This window comes from Cydia pomonella, chromosome 20 (genome assembly GCF_033807575.1).
Source record: "Cydia pomonella isolate Wapato2018A chromosome 20, ilCydPomo1, whole genome shotgun sequence".
NCBI lineage: Eukaryota > Metazoa > Arthropoda > Insecta > Lepidoptera > Tortricidae > Cydia > Cydia pomonella.
This window is the reverse complement of record NC_084722.1, coordinates 3,296,353-3,321,239: the sequence shown is the minus strand read 5'-3', so window position 1 is coordinate 3,321,239 and position 24,887 is coordinate 3,296,353. Positions and strand designations below refer to the sequence as shown.

General features: G+C 36.8%; 4 protein-coding genes across 7 annotated transcripts in view; 2 read left to right on the top strand and 2 right to left on the bottom strand.

Moving 5' to 3' along the window:
* Positions 1-21,273, bottom strand: part of LOC133528894 (ceramide synthase 6-like) — a 47,657-nt gene extending 26,384 nt beyond the window's left edge. For 2 of the 4 annotated variants that reach the window (XM_061866391.1, XM_061866393.1), the window contains exons 1-2: positions 20,946-21,272; positions 20,447-20,567 (exon numbers count right to left, since the gene is read on the bottom strand). In XM_061866391.1, coding sequence (XP_061722375.1) covers positions 20,447-20,567; positions 20,946-21,124 — 300 coding nt within the window. In that variant the 5' untranslated portion in view covers positions 21,125-21,272. Of the gene's footprint in view, positions 1-18,029; positions 18,051-20,446; positions 20,568-20,945 lie in introns of all 4 variants that reach the window. The other 2 variants (XM_061866389.1, XM_061866392.1) reach the window with 2 other exon arrangements.
* Positions 21,274-21,525: 252 nt separating this feature from the next.
* LOC133528898 (DNA-directed RNA polymerase III subunit RPC10) lies at positions 21,526-22,333 on the top strand. The gene is made up of 2 exons (XM_061866397.1): positions 21,526-21,848; positions 22,083-22,333. The coding sequence occupies exons 1-2, from the start codon at positions 21,708-21,710 to the stop codon at positions 22,266-22,268; spliced, it is 327 nt and encodes a 108-aa protein (XP_061722381.1). The 5' UTR covers positions 21,526-21,707; the 3' UTR covers positions 22,269-22,333.
* LOC133528896 (threonylcarbamoyl-AMP synthase) lies at positions 22,307-23,189 on the top strand. Its single transcript, XM_061866395.1, has one exon. It carries the CDS (start codon positions 22,307-22,309, stop codon positions 23,039-23,041), a length of 735 nt encoding a protein of 244 aa, XP_061722379.1. The 3' UTR covers positions 23,042-23,189.
* Positions 23,184-24,887, bottom strand: LOC133528897 (mitochondrial inner membrane protease subunit 2). The gene has a single exon (XM_061866396.1). The coding sequence runs from the start codon at positions 24,708-24,710 to the stop codon at positions 24,216-24,218; it is 495 nt and encodes a 164-aa protein (XP_061722380.1). The 5' UTR covers positions 24,711-24,887; the 3' UTR covers positions 23,184-24,215.

The window sequence follows — 24,887 nt, the reverse complement described above, 5'->3', positions numbered from 1 at the left end:
TGGAAAGGCACCCTAAGGGTTCCTAAGATTTAAGGGCCGAAGTTACAAAGAATTTTAATACCTAATATAAGACACAATATTTTTCCTAAGACAAAAAACACCTAAAATTATAAATAAACCAAAATAAATATTGGATTGTAGATTTTTGTCTAGAAGTCAGAATATAAAAAAAAACCAGTTGTATAATATTCCTAACAACACTGCTTTTAGGATTGCCGCGCTTCTTATGAAGTTGATTTCGATCTCACTAGCAGTCATTTAATCAACAAATAAAAGTGCTGGAGTAAAGAAAAAATATATATATAAGATCCAGTGGAGATCCAGTCAAATGACTTTTCGTGATCGCATACAAAATTTGACCTTTCTAGACCTAAACGAAACTCTTAAACAAAATTACGAAAAACTGGCAGATTTCTCCAAAAATCAAATAACTACCAAGTAACTACCAAAAATATATAAAACTGTTCGTACGAGTGTAACTGCGCAACCGCAAAAAGTAATTAAAAATCGTTCAGTTAATTCGTTGCCATGAATTAATCCGGCTCAGTGGACAGTTAATAAATCAAATTCACGCATTAATGTAATTGCATTCAATGGACTTGTTAATGATTTCCTTTTAACTACATACCATATTGTGTTTTTGTGATTTTGTGTGCATTAAAATGTAAGTACATCACTGAAAATCTAAATCTTTAATATTAAAAAACCCCGTCAAAATTAAAACAGCGTCATATATGTAGACGAAACCTAAAAAAAAAACGGCCTAGTGCGAGTCGGACTCGCCCACCGAAGGTTCTGTACTTTTTTGGTATAGCGGCAACAGAAATACATCATCTGTGAAAATTTCACCTGTCCAACTATCTCGGTTCATGAGATACATCCTGGTGACAGACAAACAGACGGACGTACAGCGGAGTCTTTAGTAATAGGGTCCCGAAAAAATATCAGTCTAAACCAGAGACGTTTTCAATAAAGATTTTCGTGCATTGAGCCGCCTGGTATTGCACTTGCATAATTTTGCTCTCCCGCCCATGATGCCGGTTGTCAATGTCACTGTGCGAGCTTGACAGCAATATAATAATATTAATAATGCGCGTGCAATGGAGATGTCAACAGGCAGGTCAATGTACGAAAATCTATATGGAAAGCGTCTCTTTAGTGGTTTGATCCGTTGAAGATACGATGCTACAGAAAAACACTCAAAATACATAGTACTTATCTTGAACGTATATTTTGTATACGAGTAAAAATTTAATAATCGCATTAGGTCTTTCTTTGCGGAGTTCAAATGACAATTCGTAGTCTGAACAAAACTTAAACATTGGGGTTAATATATTATTAGGCAAGAAGATAACGAAGGGCTTTTTTCATGGACTTTTTTGGTGAATCTAAGACCTCGGTACTGGTGCATAATACACCTTTCGCACTTGCATCAAAAATGTAAATTAGTACATAAAACAACGAAGGCTAACGTCAGTCAGTTTGTTAGCTGAACGAATCATTTATTAATATGCCGTCAAAGGCAAAGCTTTGGTTTGTTTACTCGCCCTACTCACACCTTCACGTCATCACTTTGACTTCATTCAATAAATGTTACGTCATTAACTTTTTAGGTCATATGACGTCATAGGATATTCGACTTGATTCCGGAACGAATAGATTTAGGAATTTGAAGAAAGAGAAAGAAAATTACATGCTTCCTCTCCACCGAGCGTCACTATTATCCTCGGAAACTGAGAAAGACGATCGAAATTAAAAACACCCTAAAAATTTCAACCGGGAAGACGGGTACAAATTATCGTCAACTTGGGGATCAGTGATTCAGATGTTGAAGCCAAGGGATCTATCTTCGGACCCGCATATCCTATCCTTTGAATCCTCTGCTTTAAGACTCGACTCAGTTTTTCAGACTCTCGTAATTAAGATGAAACTCCAGTTGTTTTCAACTTATTAGAGACTCGAGTCTTTTGTAGAGACTTTAGTCCTTTTCGGAGAACTTGTATTTTTTTACAAATAAATTCGAAATGCGTTGTCTTTATGTAAAATGCATGGATGTACATAACATAAATCATACAACAACGCCTATTTACTTTACTGTTTAGGTAAAACCTATAAAATTGTTGACTGAGTATTTATCCGGAGACTCGAGTTCTTTTAAATTGCCCTTAAAAAAGACTCAATAAAGGACTCGACTCGGGACTTAAGACTTAGTTTTTTAAGCTCAGAGTCTCGTAAAAACAAGCCGAGTTCTTCAATTTAGACTTAAAAGACTCGAGTTGCTACCAACACTAGTATTGTTGCGTGTTGTCAGTATACAATACCTTTTTCCGGATTATTTGTGACAAAGAGAAAAGCGAATACAAGAATGATGTAAAATTCTTTCACGCGGGCAAAATTGTGGATAGATGCTAATGTGAGTGTCATATAATAATACTAATAATAAAGTTTACTAATCACTTCGCCAATCGTGCTTCGTCAATTCGCACTTTCGCATTCGAAATTTGAACTTATCGTAACCGCGTTCCATTTAATAACTGAGGAGTATGAAGATTTTCTGTTACTATGACAACTGCAAGTATATTGGGATTTATCAGCAATGCTGGCAAGCAATAGAGTCCAATAACAGTTTTGAATGATTCACGGTTAGTTTCACCAAAGAGAGTTTAAAATAGAGGTGGATTGTCAAAGAAAACTAAGTTGTCACAGTAAATGTACTGTCATCTTTCGACACATGATTAAACTTTTAGAACGACATTTTACTTAGATCCTTATTCTTTCACTGATATGTGTTAAATTTGTTGATTTATCAGCAGTGCTAGCTATCAAGCGAACCATGACAGCAAAATTCAGCTTTGGAAACACAGGACGACTATTTGCCTTTTTTATTGGTTTCCCCAGATTAGTTCTAATGTTGGAGACGAAAACGGTTTTTGTAAAAAAAAATTAGGATTCACCCTATAATACCGTAGCCGAAAGGACGGGTTCGTATTGTTTTTTCGGTATCGCATGACAAGAGGTTTTTTGAGCGATCTAAGGCAACTGTAACCTGTATGACTTTCTTACGATTATTGTCACGCTAAATCCCTATAAAAATTACAAGTGCGAATGTAACTCTGTTTGTATGTCTATTGTGGCTCCTCTACAATATGGCCCAGCGCTGGAGCAGCGAGATGGCCATGCGATGGTTGTGGCTCCTCTTCACAATGGCCCAGCGCTGGACCAGCGAGATGGCGATGCGATGGTTGAGAGCACGCAGTATGGAATGGGCCACGTGTGGATGCGTACGCACCATCGCTCGTTCACTACCTTTGATTTGCGGACCGTCCCCCCGCGCCATACGCCACATCCGACACCACTACCCTCTCTACACGCTGGCCCATCTTAGTGGACCAGTATGATGGCCCATCGTGCAGAGGAGCCATTATCTCTTCACGCATAAGTTTTGTATGGAGATAGAGGTCCAGGGAAGGCCACCAAGACAGTGTTTATCAATCATCATCACTCCCCGCAGACTAATAAGTCGTGAATACAAGCTAGTAAAGATATTCGAAGTTAGCCGGTGAACGTGCTGGCATATTACTTGGATGCTTACACTCGATCTATCCGTTCCGTCACGCTTGTCTTCATTACTTATTAATTTACAGTTTCTACAATGTTAATTACGTGTTTCGATCGGTCTAGTGTCTCGTCTAATTTCAAGATTGTAGAATGTTCCAATACTGCAACAATCCAAGAATGTATTGTTAAAAAGTGCGACTTGTGGAAGTGATTGTACTGTTAGGGTCACTGGGTCTGTATAATTATCTCTGTTATCCTAGAATTTATCCCGTCTGCATCTTCAGTTCCTGCTAGGGAGCATTTTAGAAAACAAAAGATTCTCGAACGGTAGTCTAATATTACTAGTGTGTTGCCATGGTAATCCATACGACTTGACAGTTCGTGGACTAATAATATTAGTCTAATATTCTTCGAGAAATGGGCCCCTGTAGGCCTAAGACAGGATTGGTGCGACAGTATCTAGCCCGCGAGATAAGACTACCCTGCGCTCAAAAATTACGAAATCAAGCGGGCGAGATACTGTCGCGGAACTCTTGTACTAGGCCTACAGTACCGTCCGACACAGATTAGTCTCCAGGGCTGCCCCATCTTACAAAGCGGCATGGCCATAATTCTTGTACCCACTTAAATTACCGATTTTCTGTGCATATAACAAAATAATTAAATAAATATTATAGGACATTATTACACAAAATGACTAAGCCCCTCAGTAAGCTCAATAAGTGGGTACTTAGACAACGATAAATATAATTTATATAAATATACATAGAAAAGTCACCCATGAGTCAGGAACAAATATTCGTGCTCATCACACAACTAAATACCCTTACCAGTATTTGAACCCGGGACCATCGGCTTCATGTGCAGGGTCACTATCCACTAGGCCAGACAGGTCGTCGATATAATTTTGGGAAACATACTAGCCCTATGTTTTCACTTTTGTATATTACTTACCAGTACCTATTAGATAAAGTACCTACTGATCTGATACTAATTGTCTGGGTAAAATTTAATTTAAAGACATACCAACTAAATATACCTACAAAAGTCAAATAAAATCTAATTAGCATTATTAGCACTTTGTGAATCATAATGAAATAAACTAAGTGTTAATATGTTTTATTCAAACGATGACAGTTATTAGTGTTATTACACATCATACAGTTCGTGTCATCCACGATGACGCGCAGATTTGTCAAATGTAACCTTTAATAACATGGCAATACGAGTCAAGGCACGCGTCTTCGTGAATGACACGATCTTTATTCGCTACAATACTGTATGAAAGCAACACTTCTTTATTTACCGTAATACATAATGAATATGTATTGCCTAAGTCTCGCAGACGCATAGGCATACATACCACGGTTGAATGGTTCCACGGGATTACTCGGTTATCACAGCGCTCTGGTGTGTGAGCGAGACAGCGCTATGCCCGTATATGAGTAAGGCCACACTGATGCGTTGCGTTTGCGTCGCGTCGTCGCAAGCGCAACGCATTAATGTGGCATGTCATAAAAAATATTTGTAAAACGACGCAGCGTTGACGCTGCGACGACACTTGCGACGCAACGCAACGCACCAGTGTGGCCTCACTCTATAGTTATGTCCTGCTCGCACAACGGAGCGGAGTGCGGATACGCATCCAATGATTCCAATCTGAAGACCTTGCGAAAGCGGTTTTCATGTTTCCGACTAAGAATTCGAAAGTTTTCTATACAATAATCGTGGATCTTTGATTTTTAAAAATCGGCCCGCTTATGTTTTTTCCACTATATATAGTTTGTCTACAACATTTTTATGTGCCTCTCGTACTCGGCTATTCATACTTCAATTACACCTCCACACATACAATCAGTGGTGTTTAGAGACAATAAGCGTTTATTGAGCACCAATTATCGCTGAAAAGCGGGCCTTGGCGCGCCCCAGTTTCTGACTTCGGCTTTTGTAACTCACTAATTGGCGAGATGTGCACTTGAATTGTTTATTGCAACAGAGAAGGAATGTGGAAGAAAGAGATGGATGTTGTAGATGCTTTTGGTTTTTTCTTCTCTTACGGTTTTTTGAACATAGCCTAGAAAAGCGCTAGTGGCCTAGCGGTAACAGCGTGTGACTTTCAATCCGGAGACCGCGGGTTCAAACCACGGCTCGTACAAATGTTTTGGGAACTTATGTACGAAATAAGCGAGCGAGCGAGTGCAGCGTAGATTTACTAAGATTCCCGCGCAGTTAAAGTCACTTTCGTATGAGGAAAGATTGGTCAAGCTGGGCCTGTCAACACTACAAAAAAGGCGTGAACGTGGCGACTTGATCGAGACGTTCAAAATAATTCACGGATACTATGACTGTCCAGAACTAAGCGACCTCTTCACTCGAAATCCAAACACGCGCACAAGAGGACACTATGTTAAACTAGTAACAACAAAGCATAAAACAAATATCAGCAAAAACTTTATTGCAAACCGAATAGTAAATGCCTGGAACAAATTACCCTCTGAAGTTGTGAACTCTTGTAGTGTGAATCAATTTAAAAACAATCTTGACAGACTATCTAAGCAGTGAAATCGTGTAGTGAACTCTGATTTAGACGTACCAGCATCAGCTGCCTGTCTTAAACCAAATAATAATAATAAATATCATTTGATATTTTTCTAGCGAAAATGGACTGTCTAGGGGCTTAGAAACAAAAAATAATACGTGTACCGCAATAACATATGAAACATATCAATCAATCGAATGGAGAATACTCTTTTTACAACTTGGTTAAAAGTTGAAAGCTACAAATACGTAGAAATCGTGTTGCTAGTTGCTATGTCCCTACTATTTGCTTGTATTCTGATTTCATGTTTTAAAAGTATAACTCAAAAAGGTTCATTGCTCATTGCGTGACAACAAAGGGCTTAACGAATATCACGTTAGGGAAGCATCTATTTTACAAGTTTTTAATTAACTTGCAATGTTTGTATGTAATGTATGTTCCTGGTTAAATTTTACAAGTTAAATTAGACCCACTTACGTACCGTCCGCATTTCGTAGCAGCTTCCGATATGCTGCAACGAAGTGTTGGAACAATTTACCGCTACCAATCAGAAATTGTAAATCTGTTACCTCTTTTAAGTACAACCTTAAAAAGATTTACTCGTAACGTAAGCAGACATAGTCAAAATAAATATTTGTAAATTCTCTCTCTCTCTTTCTTACACGTGTTCTATCTTGTTCTCTTGTTATTCTGCCTATTCTGTTCTGTTTCTGTTTTAGTTTTAAGTCTTAGTTTTTAGGGTTCCGTACCCAAAGGGTCAAACGGGACCCTATTACTGAGATTTCGCTGTCCGTCCGTCTGTCACCAGGCTGTATCTCATGAACCGTGATAGCTAGACAGTTGAAATTTTCACAGATGTATTTCTGTTGCGGCTATAACAACGAATACTAAAAACAGAATAAAATAAATATTTAAGGGGGTTCCCATTCAAGAAACATAATTTTTTGCCGTTTTTATAAATAATGGTACGGAACCCTTCGTGAGCGAGTCCGACTCGCACTTGCCCGGTTTTTAATTTTGGATGCCCTGAAAACCAATGCCGCGTCTAACAGACACGGCTTATGCTGAGCGGCATCCTATTTGGTGTCATTATTTAGTTTGTTGTCCTTATGTATGTTTTTACGTGATTTTTTTTCTATTCTATTCGTCCTATTATTCGATTGAGCTGAAACTTTACATACATGTGTAAGTTGGGTGACAATACTGACAATGGCAATGCAATATTGGGCTCGTCTAGAAGTCATGTGATCAAACTTCGCCTACTTTTGATTTTTTATTGGAGACAACAATTGAGTTAAATATTTTTTTAATAAATTAAAAATCGGCCCATATATTCTTTACCTTTTTAACACATGACCGCCACATTCCATTTTTCCCAAAAAACCTATCACTATCATAATGTCGGAACGCAAGATAAATAGCGTTTATGACCGTCCCCTATATGGGCTAGTCTAAACTTAATATTTGGACAGGGCTGTAAAGGGAACGGGGTCATTGACCAGCGAGGTGAATTCGTAATCATTAATAATACGGTGGAAAGATTAATCGTATGACTGATGCACTGGCTGATACATGGATTAATAATCGGCCAAGTGCGTGTCGTCAAATGAGTGAATGCGTCCCGGGTTCAATTATGTTCAATTCACGGTAAGGGCGTTCATCACATATTAATATTTGTTCCATAGTTATAGATGTTGTTTAAGTATTTAAGTATATACTGATATCTACCTACTAATATACCTATATCATCATCTAGGACCCCACAACACAAGCCTTACTGGAAGCCTAGCCATCTAGCCAAGATGCCAATCATTTGCGCCGTAGCGAACGAAACGGTCACTATCATTCCATATTAGTGTGACAGAAAGACATTAGCGGCTAGTTCGTTACGGCACAAACGATTAGCATCTTGGCTAGATGGCTAGGCTCCCAGTAAAGCTTTTTAAATAGGTATGTTACTTGCTTGTTACTCGAGAGTTTTTCTTTAATTTCACTCACATACTCAATTGGCATGCCATATAATAATTCATACGGAAAGTATAGGGACCGTGCGCGTTGGAGGGTCTGCCATCTTGTGGCCTGAATCGGAACAATAAACATTTACATTTACACGTCACGTGTTTTCTTGTGCATAGTAGATTCTGCCATCTTGTGGGCTACATCGGAACAATAAACATCACATTTACGCCTCGCGCCAAAAATCTGATGGCTCCTGTGCTGCCTCCTACAGTTCATGCACGCTCCCTATACTATATTTGCAAGGGTAGACTACAACTAAAAACTTAAAACGTTAAAGTTGGCTCAATAGAAATAAATCACAAAAACATGTCTTATTGTTCAATTATTTTCACTTGTATATCGTTCCTCTGCATGCCATAACAGTATAATTTTAAGTATACAATAGCTCTCACTAGCTATTTGACATCATTATAGGTATAGTGAGCGACTTGATGAGTAAAATTGCCCTATAGTTGCAGAGTTATCTAAATAAAAGGTAAAATTAAACCCGATCGACGGCCATATCTTCGCAAGTTTCGAGCGGCGCGCCATGTCTTTGTTTTCTTCTAATTTCCTAGTTTTACTCAAGTTTTTGTAACCTAAGATGATGAAGATGGGGTTGAAACTTTGAAGTTTTATTATTACGCAAAGAACCGGCAAAGAGAACCAGTATTTTGCGCCATTAGTTGTTTTTCTGACAACAAACCATAGAAGCGGAGCGTGAATCTCGCGACCTAAACGCATAAGCGCCATGAATGTTACGTCGCTTACGACGTTTTGGTCGCGTGGCACAGGCGATTGCGACAATTGGCTACTTGACTGTTTTTTGTAAATAATGTCAAACGATCTTGATTTTCCTGAGGATCAAATGTCTATATAGAACTCATGGCATTTAAGCAACACAAAGATTAGAAATGAGAGTTAAAAGTCTGACGCTCGCACTCGACGATTGAAACGCCCCTCTAACAAAATGATAATATGATGTGACTTCACATCATATATCTGTCCTAAATGTATGGAAGATCAAGGAAATTGCCATTTTGACCCATTTTGACCCTGAAATATTGCGTTTATGTGTATAGTTGTCATACAATTTATTTTTCAATAAAATGTAAGGAATCGAATGGTACCATTTTCTTTTCTATTTTTGAACGACAAAAAAAAATAGTTTTGAGATTCCGGAGCCTTGTATTTTTTTATAATCTCAATATATTTTTTTAAATTCCACTTTTTTATAATGGATGGCTCATTTTCTATACATTTAACTATATTTTGTTATAATATTCAACATAAGTCAAGTACCCAATTTCATGGCTTCTCTATAGTAATAATAACACAAATGGGTTTACACAACGACTTTTACGCGAACGATATAAACTTATATGGTAAAAGTTTTTCCACATGTCCAACAATTATCTGACAGTAGCAGTTAATAACCAAACGACCAGACAGACGGACGGACCAGAAATATCAGAATCACTGAAAAGCAATTTACCATAGACCAGCGTTTACAATTATCTGTCCGGACGTCACGAAATGTGAACGTGTTGCTCGGATCAATAAGTGTTGGGTGATACAAATTGATTCGGTCAGTCGGAATCTTACCTACGAGTCACGTTTGAACTAATGTCATGTGAAAAGCTCGAGTTACTAGAAAAAAATTCTACATAATAACAATGTAATGTACAAGTTTAACTAGGGCTGTTGTAATTCACCTACAATTTAAACTACGGCCAAAAGAGAGGTATGGGCACTGTGAATGTCATCCCGCTTTGTGTGGTAGGGCACAGCACAGCGAATGTCATTCCAGATCTAGAGCAGAGCCCAACTGGAGAAGTACCACCACCTTACAGAAAACCGCAGCCAAATAACACTAGACCCTACTCATAGTGTTGTCTTTCTGCCGGTGAGTAAGGTTGCCAAAGCTTAAAGAGGGTGCGGAGTGTAGTGTAGGCAACGAGCATGTAACTCCTCTGTACAGGCGTACATAGGCTATGGTAACCTGCTTACCATGAGGCGGTCCGTTTGCTTGTTTTCCACCGACATAGTATAAAAAAGGGAAGTTTCTCTTTTTTATTGTTCCCCAATTCCCCATAGAAAATAATGAAATTTCCTGATATCCACCAAGAGAAATATACAATGTGGTGGAAGGCATGCTTAGAAACTATGTAATAGTGTCTGACCGAAGATTCGGTTTCGGCATAAAAATCCTATTTCGACAGAAGGTTCGTCTGCCGAAATTAGAGCGAAACCGAACTTTCGGTTTAGGCAAAAAGAACGGTTTTGTTCGGACACGAGACACAACTATGTAACCGACGTCACAAGATGTTTTTAGTGGAATTACTGAAAACGTACCTGTTTTTATAAATATTCATTTCTCCATACCCTTGAAGATATATTTTGCGACTATTGTGACGAACGATGTTTTAGCTGAGCGCAAACGAAGGCCGCTATAAAATCTGACCTCTGGGACTTACTGCACACAAAGCAATCTACTTTGATTACCGACGTCCATACAAATGAGAATATACTGTACCGGCAAAAATATCTAGACACGCGGTAGCGTGCCCAGCCAAGTTCAAAGAAAAAGAAACTGGCGACGCAACCGTGTGTTGTACACGAACCATTTCGAGCTACCTTTGACCCCTTCACAACTTGAAACCTACTTAATCTACACACATGATATTTGGCACATATATTCATTCCTCTTGGCTTGTCCAAAATACAAAATGTCATCAAAGTAGCTGAAACAGTTATTGATAAACTGACTGACTTATACAGTGTGTCCCTAGCCAATGGACAAAGCCGAAACGTACATATGGATTAGGGTATTTAGAACCAGTCTACAAAGTATCATAACAACCGGTGTAGCGGTTTCGAAGAAATTAACAAATTACCAATTTTTACTTTGGAGCAGCCTGTATGTGTTAGTAGCTCCTAAGGTAATATCCTCAAAGAATAGCATGGCAACCGTCTTCAACCTTCTTGATTATCTTTTTTATTTATGACACTAATAAGTTTCTGAGTTTTGAAAAATGTCATTATTATCAAATATTTCGAACAAATTGACAAAAACACTGCCAAAGATTAACACAGTGTGTTTCTTTTTGTTGTCGATTATTGCAAATAACTTTTGCTTGAAAATTTTATTTTTTTAACTTTTGTTTCTAATTAAAAAATATTAACGTCAGAGCATTCCTGAGAAGTAACCCTACGTGGGATTTCAGGGTTTGTCCAATGGCTAAGGTCACCCTGTAGATCAAAGCCCTAGATGGATCGATATTTCGCCCTCGTTAGTCTCTGGTTTTAATATGAAATCGGATCATTACTTTACAATTGAATACCCACCGGGCTAACGCGACACGCGGGCAAACTAATTATTTTTAAAATGTACCCTAGGTTGATCGAATTGTCGTTTTCATGCATTGTAAATTTCATCGAAATCGCTAAAGCCGTTTTTGAGAAATTACAAAAAAAAATTATGCAAATGCCACTACTGTATATCTACATTCTATGAAGTCCATAATCATCAGTAGAACTAGCAGTTTGTATCGAAAATCCGTTATCCGTATTTATCTTATACGGAGTTATACATATACACGGAGTAACACGAGGAACCCGAAAGGTTTTAACCACGCACTTCTGAGGCCGAAAGAAGGAAAAAATGTTATATGAGTTTAAGACAATTTCGATTTTTTTTTTATCAAATTTTTGGATGTATTTGTGCATAAAAACTTAATGTTATGGTAAAACTGGCACTGAAATGAATTTCTAGGTTTTTTTTTGTTAAACCTAATTTTTGCAAAGGTTACTTGTCACTTTTAGACATCTATCAATAAGGATATTTAGACTACGCCCCATAATGGCATCATCGCCATCGAAAAGGCGTTTTGTACTAAGTTAGAATAAGAATATGTTTTTTTTTGTAATAACTCTGAAACTAGGCGAAATCCAGAAAGTTTATAGGACATTTTAGTCTCTAAATATGATCGGGAATACACTGTTAAAATCTTTCGATTTCCTCGTGTTACACCGTGTATATCTTTGACTGTACTGATTTTAAAAGGATTATTAACTTTCCGATCTTTTAATAAAGAATATATGCTTTGTGCACAGATGACAGCATTAACCATACGCTTGTCCCCCTTAACGTATAATCTAAAGCGAGATAATCCTAACTTCAAATACCTATAAAGATATCTTTCAGGCAATGTGAAGTGAACCGCTGACCCACTTTGTCAAGTAAGCGATTACCGCCGCCCATGGGCACCCGCAACACCAGAGGGGTTGCAAGTGCGTTACCGGCCTTTAAGATGAGAGTACGCTCTTTTATTGAAGGTGTGTGTTACAAGCACTGACGTTGACCAAAGACAATTTGAAATAGAGGTGGATTGTCAAAGAAAAACTTTGTAGGCTCAGTAAGTTTACTGCCATCTTTCGATACACGATTAAAACTTTTAGTTCGCCATTTGACTTCGATACTTATTCTTTCACTGATATGTATTAAATTTGTCAAATATCAAAAAGATTTTTTCACGTAGGTATAAATGATTTTTACTTTTCAATTCAATTAAATTTCAATTCGATACTTTATTTCCAAGAATATGGTACATACACTGTTGGTTAGTAGAAGGTATTAGGTCAGCCGGCATGCATCGGCGTAGAAATGTTTACATAATTAATTATTTACATGAGGTATTAAATTAAACATTAAAATTCAAAGTCAGTATAAGATTAGCAAAATTAATAAACAATTCATAATAAATATCATTTTAAAAATACATCTACAGAGTAATAACATTTACCAAGCAACCACTGAAACATTTTTTTTTTCAAATTGACATACCGGTAGAGTTTTGAGGTCATCTGGGACTCTATTTAATATTTTAACAGCCATATTGCAAGCATTTGACTTAGACACTTTTAGCTTTTGCGCAGGTTGATAAAGCTGAAGTGGCTTCCTGCTGGGCCTTTGCTTATTTATAACTTCATCGTGAAGTGGGAAAAGCTGAGGGTGTTTTTTAACAAATTTGGTGATTTCGAAAATGTATTGACAAGGCAATGGTAAAATTTTGAGTTCTTGAAATATTGGTTTACAGTGGGCGAGGTATTCACTTCCGCTTAACGCCCTGATACAAGCTTTTTGGGTCACAAATGCTCTTTGGATATCAGTGCTATTACCCCAAATGATAAGTCCGTAACGCAAAATTGAGGCGACATAACCATGATAGGCTGACATTGCAGCTTCTCTTGATGCTATTGATCTAAGCCGTCGCAAGCCAAAAACAAATCTATCCAATCTGGAACATACATTTTAAAATACTGACGTTTATACATTTTAAGTGTATGTTAATAGGTATTTAATTTGATTAATAATACATTAACAATAATAGTAGTTTATGTAACTGCTTCATAATACATTAAAATACATGGGTGTTTTAATGCCTAATTATGTACAGTTACATACACTATTTTATCTACACACATATATCTTTCTATGATATATTCACTAACCCAAATTACAACCAACGTCGGGTTGGGACATCGTTGCTCTCTTGGCGGAACTCGCGGATATGTGGTGGCGTCACCAAAATATTTTTATCGCTCATTTTACACGAAACTTTTGCTATAGTTACTTAAAAACAACAAAACGAATTCATTTTATACTTAAAACTAATTAAAAGACAAAATGTACGTTAAATGGCGGTAAATGAAAACTTTTTTCACCCATGTCACGCATCCGTAGTTTTTTTTTATTCAGAGAGAAACTAGAGCCGGGGGCCTATTTCCGTATCATTCGATACAAACTAACATGCGAGATTTGTCAAAATTGTATGAAAGACATTTCATTACGAACAAAAGGGCATCTCGACTGATATTAGAATAGAGGTCAAATATTGCTTTTTTTTTTTTTGATATTTTCTAAATTTGAATGTCATTACCAAATCGATTTTGATATAGTTATGAAGCAATTATAACATTATCACAGATAAGAAATTTGTTGTAACAAAACAGTTTATCGTATTATTTTTTGACATTACTATTAAAATTAATATTATATACACTACAATTTTATTGCATATAAAATGTTAACTATCAATAATATTATCTCTTAGTTGTGAATGAATTTGTCGACATAAAATTTAAAATTGGAATTAGTATAGAATAGTATAGTATAAAATCAACTAACCATTGTTATAAAACCTCGATTAAGTACATAACATAGATTTAAGACTATTGCTGTACCCTATCAGGGTCCATGTGAAACTCACAACTACTACGAGTATGTAACACCTGTACAAACCATGGATGCAATAAAGAAAGAATAAAGAATGTTGGCCATTATTTACGGATTTTGAAGGCATCATAGAGGGTTTATGATATATTATGTGTGTAGATAAAATATTTTAACACAATTTTCAATCGTGGCTGAATGCCGGTTATCTCGGTGCCTTCAAAGCCTAACCTGTCAAAAATGACATTATGGCGGACTAATGTTTGAAATGTCACCGTATTTATGAATCATTTCGCTTAAAATTACGTTTTTCCTCACAAGTGTAATGAAAAACATTGTGGGTGCTACGGGCAGTACACGAATTACGAACTCGTGTTAATTAAAATTAACACTTGTTCGTAAATTCTTGTTTACCGCCCTTAATACACAATGTTAGTACTATTTTATATACAATTGTAACTGTTAAGATAGTTTCATGAAATGAACTACCATGACAATGCCCTATTAATACTAACTCAAGTGCCCGTAATGGACCCGTGGCACCATTATCAACAATGACCACGTGGGGGGTACTTTATTTTATATATACTATTTGACCTATATTTTGACCCACGATGATGTCATCCATGGGCGAGAAAATTGAAATAGAAGTGATTAAGCGGGCGAGGTGCTCAAAATTATGTGAGCACTACATATTTGCTTAAGATACAATTGCGTTGCGGCTGCGTCATAAAATCGTATACATGTTTTCTTCTCTGTGGATATTGACATTTCGCAAAATACATTTACCTACACAATCTGATAAGCTGAATTTTTTTAACCGCAGCTATGCCCCTTTTGTTTGATTATTTTCCATTTTATTTATGTAATTATTATAAGAACTAGGTAACAAAATAATTCTGGTTTTACGCTGTGTGACGTTACACTGGTAAATAGAAGAGATCACTGAAAATTGGTATTTTCCAAATAGCAATAAAACCTCGAAGTTTCGTGCATTTCATAATAAATAAAAACTAATTAAGTATGTTGTCTCTTGAACAGAGGTATCGAAGCGGCAGATCTCTAGCAACAAGTGAAGTGACCCTAGGCCCGTCAGAAAGATAACTAATAGAATTTGCGAAAACGAGGCATGCCTGTCATATTTTGTTTATTTATCGTAAACACTGGGGTACATATGCGGCTGAAGTGGAACGAAAAACGACAAAGGTCAGTTCAGTTCTTCGTACGAAAGTTAGAAAATTTACGTTAGTTAATTCTAGGCCAAGCCGAAAATCATACAATTGCTTCGTACTAAGAACGCATTTGATATTTGACGAAGAGCAGAGTAAGAGCACCAAATATCATGCAGTGCCGTTCTCTCAACTATTATTGCAATTCCAGCAGGTAATGAGCTGATGCAGGCAAATATGAAAAACGAATGGGCTAGGAAGAAGCTGCCTATCACTCCTACAGTTTTTTTAACTGTTATTATTTAAATTAAAAGTCGCTTTTCATTGTAGTTATTCTACAAACCTTAGTTTGTTCTCAATTGCATCCGTTTCTTTCATTTGGAGTTAACAGTTTTTTTTTTTCGGTACACCCCTTAAGGGTACATTGTACAATTTGAAACAAAATTACCCAAATAAATCATCAATCAAACATACATGTAGGTACATATGTACATATCCTCCCTCCGCATACGTTAAACATTACAGTACCGATTGGTAAAAGAAATACATTTTAATAGTCATGTTAACGTTCCCATTGTAATCTCATTACTTATTACAGAGCCCGGATTGGGAGCAATAAAGCCGAATGCCATTGATTTATCGACATGTCAGAAGGGTGGATAATGTCAAAGGTCGTTGATCGTGACAGGTAGACTAGATAGACAGCTGTTTTAAAACTGGCTTTAACCCTTCGAACGCCACGCCTATCGTGCACGGCACGTCATCGTGAACTTTGTAGGAATACACGAATTGACATTGGGCTAATATAACCGCGTGAGTTGACGTCTTTCGCGGTGGAATGGTTAAGCTTCAATTCTTCGATATAAGCATAGTCGAATCGAAACCGGCCGGAAGAGTTTACCATAAACCGATATACAGGGCGTCCCAGACTATGGGTCATCAAGGGAAAGTACCCTAAATATCGTAGATAGGATATTTTTCTGAAAGAAGACTTTATATAATTTTTAAAAGTCAGTAATTCTGCATTTAAAGATTTTCTAAGAATTACTTGCTTCGTCTGGGAATCGAACCGACTTAAATGTGAAAAAAAAAACACCGCTATGTTATGATGCCAATCGAAAGAATGGACAAAAAATAATTATTATTCTTAAGTAACATAATATTTTAAAAGAAAGGAACAACGTAAAATGTTGGAGTCAAATTTCAAGAACATTATTAAGTCGGTTCGATTCCCAGACGAAGCAAGTAATTCTTAGAAAATCTTTAAATGCAGAATTACTGACTTTTAAAAATAACGTAAAGTCTTCTTTCAGCAAAATATCCTATCTACGATATTTAAGGTACTTTCCCTTGATGTCCCATAGTCTTGGGACGCCATGTATATGTAATAATCAGATAACACGTTGATAAACCTATCATTTCCGCTCAAGCGGAAGGGCGGAGGGAGTCGCCGATGTGGTAACGCAAGTGACGACATATCAAATCTGTAATAACTGTTGTAGATATAAGGTCTAACCGTGGGTAGACTAAGTGTTGCTAAAGGCGAGTGACAAGTCGGTAGTTGTAGACGTCAGGATTCTTCGGCCTTTGTCAGGATTGCGGGGGGGAGAGAAGTATCAGGGTTTTTTTTTAGAAACCTCAGCTAACTACTAGAAGCCTAGTGTTTGTAGTGTCAGCAGTTGACTGAGGGATTTCAGGAGTGACCATCTACGGATTGTCAGGATTTTTAGGACGATGTCCGGACATTTTGTCAGGATTATCCATGTTTTTATATAGCAACCCGAGTTGTAGTATTTTTTTATACAGAAGCTGAATTATTGTTCTTTACATAAAGATCTGTGACTCTAACCAATAAGATGGTTCCTATTATTTCTTACTATTATTAATAATTATTTACATCAATTTAAAATAATATCTATCATAACGCAAAGGGAAACTTAAGATAATTAAATTTATTGTACAGAGTACCTACTACCTATAAGGAAAACTATTAGGTGCGCGGTGCACACGCACAATTCTACTCATTACAAATAAACATTATTTTACAAATTACACGAACACTAAACTACATCGACAAAATTAAAACTAAGAAACATGCTGTATTAAGAACTATTAAAATTTAAAATAGAAAGAAAACCTCGAATCTGTCTTCTGGCACTTTAGGATTACGTGCCATTTATACAAGTATTTAAGTGTATGGCGTCAGAGGCGAGCGGCCAGCGAGGCGTGCAGCATTGTATCGAGCGTCGAAGGGATTTGAGCAGTTTGCAATGCGGCCTCTCGCATATGTTTGCTTTGTTTAGTTAACAAAGATGTCGCGCCAAACGCCTCGCTGGCAACTCAAGCGTTCACTCAGTCTGACTAGAGCCGGGGTAATCTGATGGAATGAAGGAAGGAGAAGAAAGGAATCTAATGACTTCCTAGGTTTTATTTTAGTACAGTTTCAAAGGTTCTCTTAGATACTTCTGTATAGTAAATAACAACGTGCCTCTAATAAAAAGTAAGTGCGTAATAATAGTGCTACATTTACCTCATCCTTGCTCAAAAAGAACTGAAAAGAAAGCACACATTTATAGGTTAGCTAGCACCGACTAATACACTCAATTCGTTAATGTTACGGCATGCATACATTATGGTTTTATTTTAATATTTCCGGTTGACGTCGTACGCTGCGTGAAGCGTCAAGTTCTACAGAAACGTCGCTGTCTTTCCAGGTAAAGTGGTCGTAAATATGACAAATATTGTATAAAACTTTTCATCTTATTTCAATGTATTAAGGTAAAACCAGGGTATGAATCTTTATCCGGTATTAAGTCATACCGTTTAATTTCGGTTAGATTTTTCACTTCACTGAACGTAAACTTGACAACCCTCTAGAAAAAAATATTAATCTGCCAAGTCTGTTTCGTTAAACAGTGGGACATCTATACGATATACATATACTATGATCAAATGCGGTAGCCGAACTTTTGTAAATGTCACCTAAGATGGGTTAGCTGTTTGAGATGCATGTTTACTTAAATTGCAACAACACTACTAAGTACCTATAGCATAATATCTAAAACTACAATAATGCACTAATATATAACCATATTATAATAGCACTGCTTGGAAGGTTTTGAATAGCAGGGGGAACTATTAGGGTTATCACAGACGGACTGTGTTTCAATGGTTAGAGATAAAGGAAAAGTGAAAATACTCACTTTCACAGGCGCGGATACAAGATTTGGCTTAGGGGGGGGCCATTTTGAGAAAATCATATATTTTTGCACAGAAAACAAGGTAAAAAAAAATTTACTCAATTTAGTAATGTGAGAGCCAGGGTTTTAGGGGGGGGCCAATGCCCCTATGGCCCCCCCCCTTGTATCCGCGCCTGCACTTTCACGGACGAGACTCCGGGATAGCAGCCCGCCGATCTACAAACTGAGACACCGAAACAAGAGCGCCGGGGGTAGAGTAGCGGGCTAGTATCAGTAATACAGATCCCGAAGTTGCGAATTCGAATATCGCCTGTGGCCGTGCGCGGACTGGACGCAAGCGGCGAGCGGCAAATCAGACTTTCAGACATTGCGCTCGGCCAAATGTTTGAACGACCTTGATTTGCCGCTCACCGCGCCGCGCGCCGCTTGCGTCCAATCCGTGGCCTTAAGACAGTGCTTTATTCCACGTTTGCTTTATTTCTAAGCATTGTGGTTTCGTTTGCAAACACTTTAGTACGAAATTAATGTATACATACATTTTGCATTTTGAAATCCAGTCTGTGTCAAAATTGAAATAAGAAATAAGAACAAACATTCAAGGTGCTGAATATCCTGAGTGTATATAAACCATAGTCACAATATAATATGTTACTTGATTTTTTGTGCTGAATAAATCTGGATGCCTAAATATTAACTGTTGAATTGTTCTGACTGTACAAGAGTAGTGTCCGACCGAAGTTACGATTTCGGTTCCGACAGGTTTCGGCATAAAAATTATGTTTCTTTCGGCCGCGCCGAATATTTCGGTAGTGTCCTACCAAAAGTTCGGTTTTGGCATCAAAATCATGTTTCGGCCTACCAACCAAAACTAGAATAAAACCAAATGTACGGCAAAAAAAACTGGTTTCAGTCGGACAGTAAAAATGAGTTCCTGACTAAATGTTTGCTAATAGTGTATATTGAATAGTATTGCTTATTATGATAAGATAATTAGAATATTATAAATTTGGATATCAAACGAATGGAGTATATTGTACATCTAATTACAGGACTGTAACACATCCAAGTGGTAAAAAGGAAAGAAATATTATTAAATTAAATTATACCTATACATTTAATAGTCTGATTGTGTGTTATTTTATTTTGACCTTGAGATAGCTGTATTTCAAACTTGATTCATTAGTATTTGGTCAATAATGAAGTCGGTTAAAAAGAGATAATAATGACTTTGAGGTATCAGGTACTTGAAATGACAATCATTTACTAACTTTAATAATACAGTGAAAACTCTATATAGCAACACTCAAGGGACCGGATGTTTTTTAAGGCCATAGTTTTCATTATAAAGAGAAAAATTAATATTAAAGTATATGTGTTTGAGGTGCAGAAAGTTGAAAATATCTTTGTATAATTGTCTTTTGTGCAATAAAATTTAAATAAATAAATATATGCAAACAAATCTGGAACTTGGTTTTGTATTGAGAATAGGGATGGTATTTTGTAGTATTAGTAGCATAGACTTTTCAGCTCACTGTGTTGAGTAAGGCTAAACACTCATGCAACACTGAATAATAATTAGCAATAATTAGTACTTGTATGGAGTTTTTGATAATTTACACCTTTTACTTCCAAATGGCTACTGGACTGGCTGTGTGTGCATGTGTGTGTGTGTGTGTGTGTGTGTGTGTGTATGTGTGTGTGTGTGTGTGTGTGTGTGTGTGTTTATGAAAAATAAAACATGTCTTACCTGCTTATGTTTAATTTTAGGTGATGTCTGGTAGGCCAACTCTAGTTTAGGGTTACTGGGTGCTTTCTTTGGTCTTGTGTTCTTAATACCTAAAGACTTTCCGAATGGCGCAAACCAGTACCTTAAATAGAAAATATATTTTTTTACAATTTCCTTTGGCTAATAACAATAAAACAAGAATATTATGATTGCATCAAAAGTATAGCTAAATTGAACTAAGTAGTGCATATCAGTTAAGTTTAAATTAAAAGTATATTAAATTATGCTGTTGAATATAGTTTTAATAATAAAAATTACTAAGTTCATAAAGTATCTTCACAAATACTTGACCCCATTGAAAAATTATCATGAGTTAATCACGGTACCGGTTACATTTATCCATGTTATCATTGCCGGTAGCACACAACGTTATCAATACCTGTCCTATTAGAAATCTGATTAACTAGCTTTTACGTATATCTACAGTACTGAAGTATGCATAATTATTAGGAGCACTCACTTTTCTAGTAGGTGCCGCAGGATTATCAGCACCACTGCTAAGGGCAGGGGGTACAGAAGGTGCCTGTGGTCATTATAAACCACAGGTTTATCAGGCCCTGGGGCCAAATCCTCCCAGGTAGTATTTGGGGGCAACCACACATCTTCATCCCAAAATTTATCCACTAAATACCGCAACATATTAACACTTTGCTTATCGCCACTGTTTACTGTTACAAACAAGTCCAGTTATATGCTAATAACAATTAAATCACGTCATAAACACACCCAAAAGAAAAATCAACGGCACACGACCGTCCGTCAGACGACATGACACAAAAGTGTGGTGTTGCCAGATTTCAATCAATCCGATTGTTAAAGCGTGACATTCACGTGATTAGAATTAATGAAAATGCGAAATCGTTAATGTAGCACTTTGAGTATCCTAAAGGATTATCATATGGAATTAAATAATGACCTATAAAAAGCCTATAATAGATGTATCTTATTCAATGAGCTAGGGATCCATTTTAAATAAAATCTTGGTACATAAATTAGTCCCCAATTTATTGGGTACAACATTAAAATTTGCAGCAACACTAGCTAACTTGTCATTGTCATGTGTGTCAGTGAATTAAACTAACCTAAAAATATTGATAACAAACGTCCCTTTGATAAAATAGATAACGAATTGATCGTAATTAATTTAATTCAACCTAATAACTTCGGAAAAAGCGCTTTTTTTACTTTACCTAATGTGTTAGAAGCATGGTGAAAACTAATAATGTTATTCTGCCCGACGTGTGCTAACATTCTTATGGTAGAGGAGGCTCCGGAGACTGGCCTCAGGTACGGGTGCAACTCGTGTCCGTATGTATACAGCGTCAGGAAGAAGGTTTCGTCACGAACGTTCCCTAAACTCAAGGTTGGCACATAAAATTACTGAATAATGTGATGCAATCTGTTCTGAGTGTCTGAAAGTAGATTATTAGTAGTAGTATTTCTTTATTCTAATTACTAAAAAGCTTCTTCAAAAGAAGCTAAAGGCTACTAAAATATAGCCTCCATATATTCATTTTTAATATTATAAAAAAAAAATTGAGGTCTGTACTTTTTCCATCGAGTAAAAACGAATATACATAATTATATTACGTTTCAGGAGCTGGATTATATCATGGGCGGCGCCGCTGCCTGGGAGAATGTAGATTCAACAGATGCTGTATGTCCAAAGTGCAGCCACGGGAAGGCTTACTTCATGCAACTTCAGACCCGATCTGCGGATGAACCTATGACCACATTCTACCGCTGTTGTAACCACAAGTGTGCTCACAATTGGCGTGATTAGAAAAAAAAACATAAGATTTCATGTGACATACTTTGAGTATGAATTTAATGAAAAGACTTAACATATTCAGTAGTTTGTTAATTAGTAGAAGTGCTTCACCAAAAATGAAGATTGTAAAAATGGCTGCTGTTATTCCCATCTCACTAGAAACCTCCGGCTCAAAAGCTGCAGAGTACCTTGCCACTGGCCAAGTAATAGCAGTTCCTACGGATACCATCTACGGTTTAGCGTGCAGCGCCAATTGTCCTGAAGCTATAAAGAAACTATATAGCATTAAAGGCAGAGATTCTGCTAAACCTGTAGCAATCTGTGTAACATACATTGATAATGTACGTAAATGGGGCAATGCTGGGCATCTAAGTGATGATTTATTGAACAGTTTACTACCTGGCCCCGTAACAGTAGTGTTAGAAAAGACTAAAGAGTTAAATAACCCATATCTCAACCCAAAAACTACAAAAATTGGTATTAGAATACCTGATCACAGCTTTATCAATAAAGTTACGAAGAAGTTTGATATGCCCATAGCACTGACTAGTGCTAACTTTAGTAATGAACCCTCCACACTCTCTGTAAAGGAGTTTGAACACTTGTACTGTCATTTGGGGGCAGTTTTTGATGGTGGTGTGCTAAGTCAGGGTTTAGACCAAAACAGGACAGGTTCCACTGTGGTAGACTTGTCTAAAAGCGGATGTTATAGCATTATAAGAAGGGGGATATCATATGAACATGTTGTAAAAGTTTTAGAAGAGAATGGGTTAAACAGTCGTTAAGTTTGTTTTAAAAAATGCATCAGTGTTGACAAGTTTTCATCATTCAAAGAATTGAAGTAAAAGAGATATGTAAATGTTTCGTGTATATTAATTATAAGTGTACCTATGATTGGTAATTGTTTATTTAAATAAAGCAAACAGGTAGTTCTATTTTTTTTTAATCAACTATTATAATTACTATACAATAAACTTTCTTGAAACTTGTACCTTTAATTTCATTGATTTATTGCATTACAGTTATACTATTTTTTGCCTTACCCTCTTATCAAAAACTATTTTGGTATTTAGTTGGAAAGTAAGTCTTATCGGTCCACTTATTTGCAATGATATTTAAATAAGTTGATATGATTATAGGTAGAATATCAGAATATAGTTTCTTCAGTGTAACAAAGAAAAAAATTGAACTAGGTCACCAAAGTCACCTTTTCAAACCTATTTATAGAAAAACTAGTTTGACATTGAAGGTTCAATCAATAACAAAATTATCTAAAAGGTAATAAGATAGTTATTATAGTTCATGATAGGAAGCAAAACAGAAACAAATAGACTAGTTAAGAGATCTAAAAGCAAGATCAGTTAATTTGGCATTACATTTAGGATGGTGACTTGGCTATATTAGCTAAACATTAATGATGCTTCAGGGCCATATATATAGGCAGTTGAACATTACACTTTGTTAGATTTGTAATGTTATTTCTACATAGATTAAGAGCTCTTTCAATCATAGCATCCTAAAATTTCCATAATTTTTATGTTCCTTCCATTCCATTACCATCAGTCTATGAAAAAAGGTAACAAAATGGAAAATAAATCTTCAGACCCTTTGTTCCCCTTATTATGATCAAAGAGCTTGTGATTCTAGGTAAAAAAAAAGGGAAGTGTAATATGCAACTGAAAATAAAAAAGGCCATCAAGATAAACATTTAGCAAATGTAAACAAGTAAATAATTACAACTAAAGGCTTGGAACTTATGTCTATAATACAGCAACAAACTTCCCCTAATTTAAGTAACTGAAGGTAGATTTTAGAATCATTTTCACCCTATCACCTATTTTATACAGGCTAAAATTTCCACTACAGAACCACAATAAACATCAAGATCTAATAGAACGAATTGGCAGTTACTTGAAAACATTGATGTAACTTTTGTGGTCCTAGACATGACAATAACCACTACACAGGAGTACTGATAGGTCTTCTGTGTGCCGGTAATTTAGCTTCGAGTTGCTGCCATCGATCTGGAGGCCATACTATGGCTACAGCCTTAGCATTCAATAGACCTAAGGACACTGGACCAAAAGTGTTGCTGTCAAGCGTGTGGCCTGTATGGTCGCCTTCCACCCAGCAGTGGCCTTCGGGAACCTTCACGTACTGCGTTTTGTAGCCAAGCGTGCTCACCACATCACCCTGGAGCGCTACGACTCGCTTGATAATCTTTTGGTTGGGATCTTTCGGTGACACCAGCGATACGACGTCACCTCGCTTCACACTGAAGTCTCTGATCGCCCATCGCGATAAAAACACGTAATCCATGTTTTTCGCTTCTGGATTGAGCGCTGGCTGCATAGATATACCCTCGACCCGAGCCACATACCCCACGGTGTCCAGCAGGGTTAGGCCGACGGGGAGGCCAATTAGAATCGACTTAAACATACTCTTTAGAAACATGAGCTTGGTTAAGCGACTCTTTGCGGCAGCAAATCGAGCCCGGCATAGTCACGCGAATAGGATTTTTCACTAGAACATACTGTTTTTTTTTTAATATTTAAACTAAATTTGTTTGGGACACTGACATTTGATTTGAGCTTTTTGAAGTTATACAATTTGTCAGAAACGTCAAAAAAT

Coding starts and splice junctions, on each gene's coding strand:
- LOC133528898 (XM_061866397.1), top strand. CDS start 21,708: ATGTTATTCTGCCCGACGTGTGCTAACATTCTTATGGTAGAGGAGGCT. Junction 21,849..22,082: donor GAACGTTCCCTAAACTCAAG/GTTGGCACATAA, acceptor ATTACGTTTCAG/GAGCTGGATTATATCATGGG.
- LOC133528896 (XM_061866395.1), top strand. CDS start 22,307: ATGAATTTAATGAAAAGACTTAACATATTCAGTAGTTTGTTAATTAGT.
- LOC133528897 (XM_061866396.1), bottom strand. CDS start 24,710: ATGTTTCTAAAGAGTATGTTTAAGTCGATTCTAATTGGCCTCCCCGTC.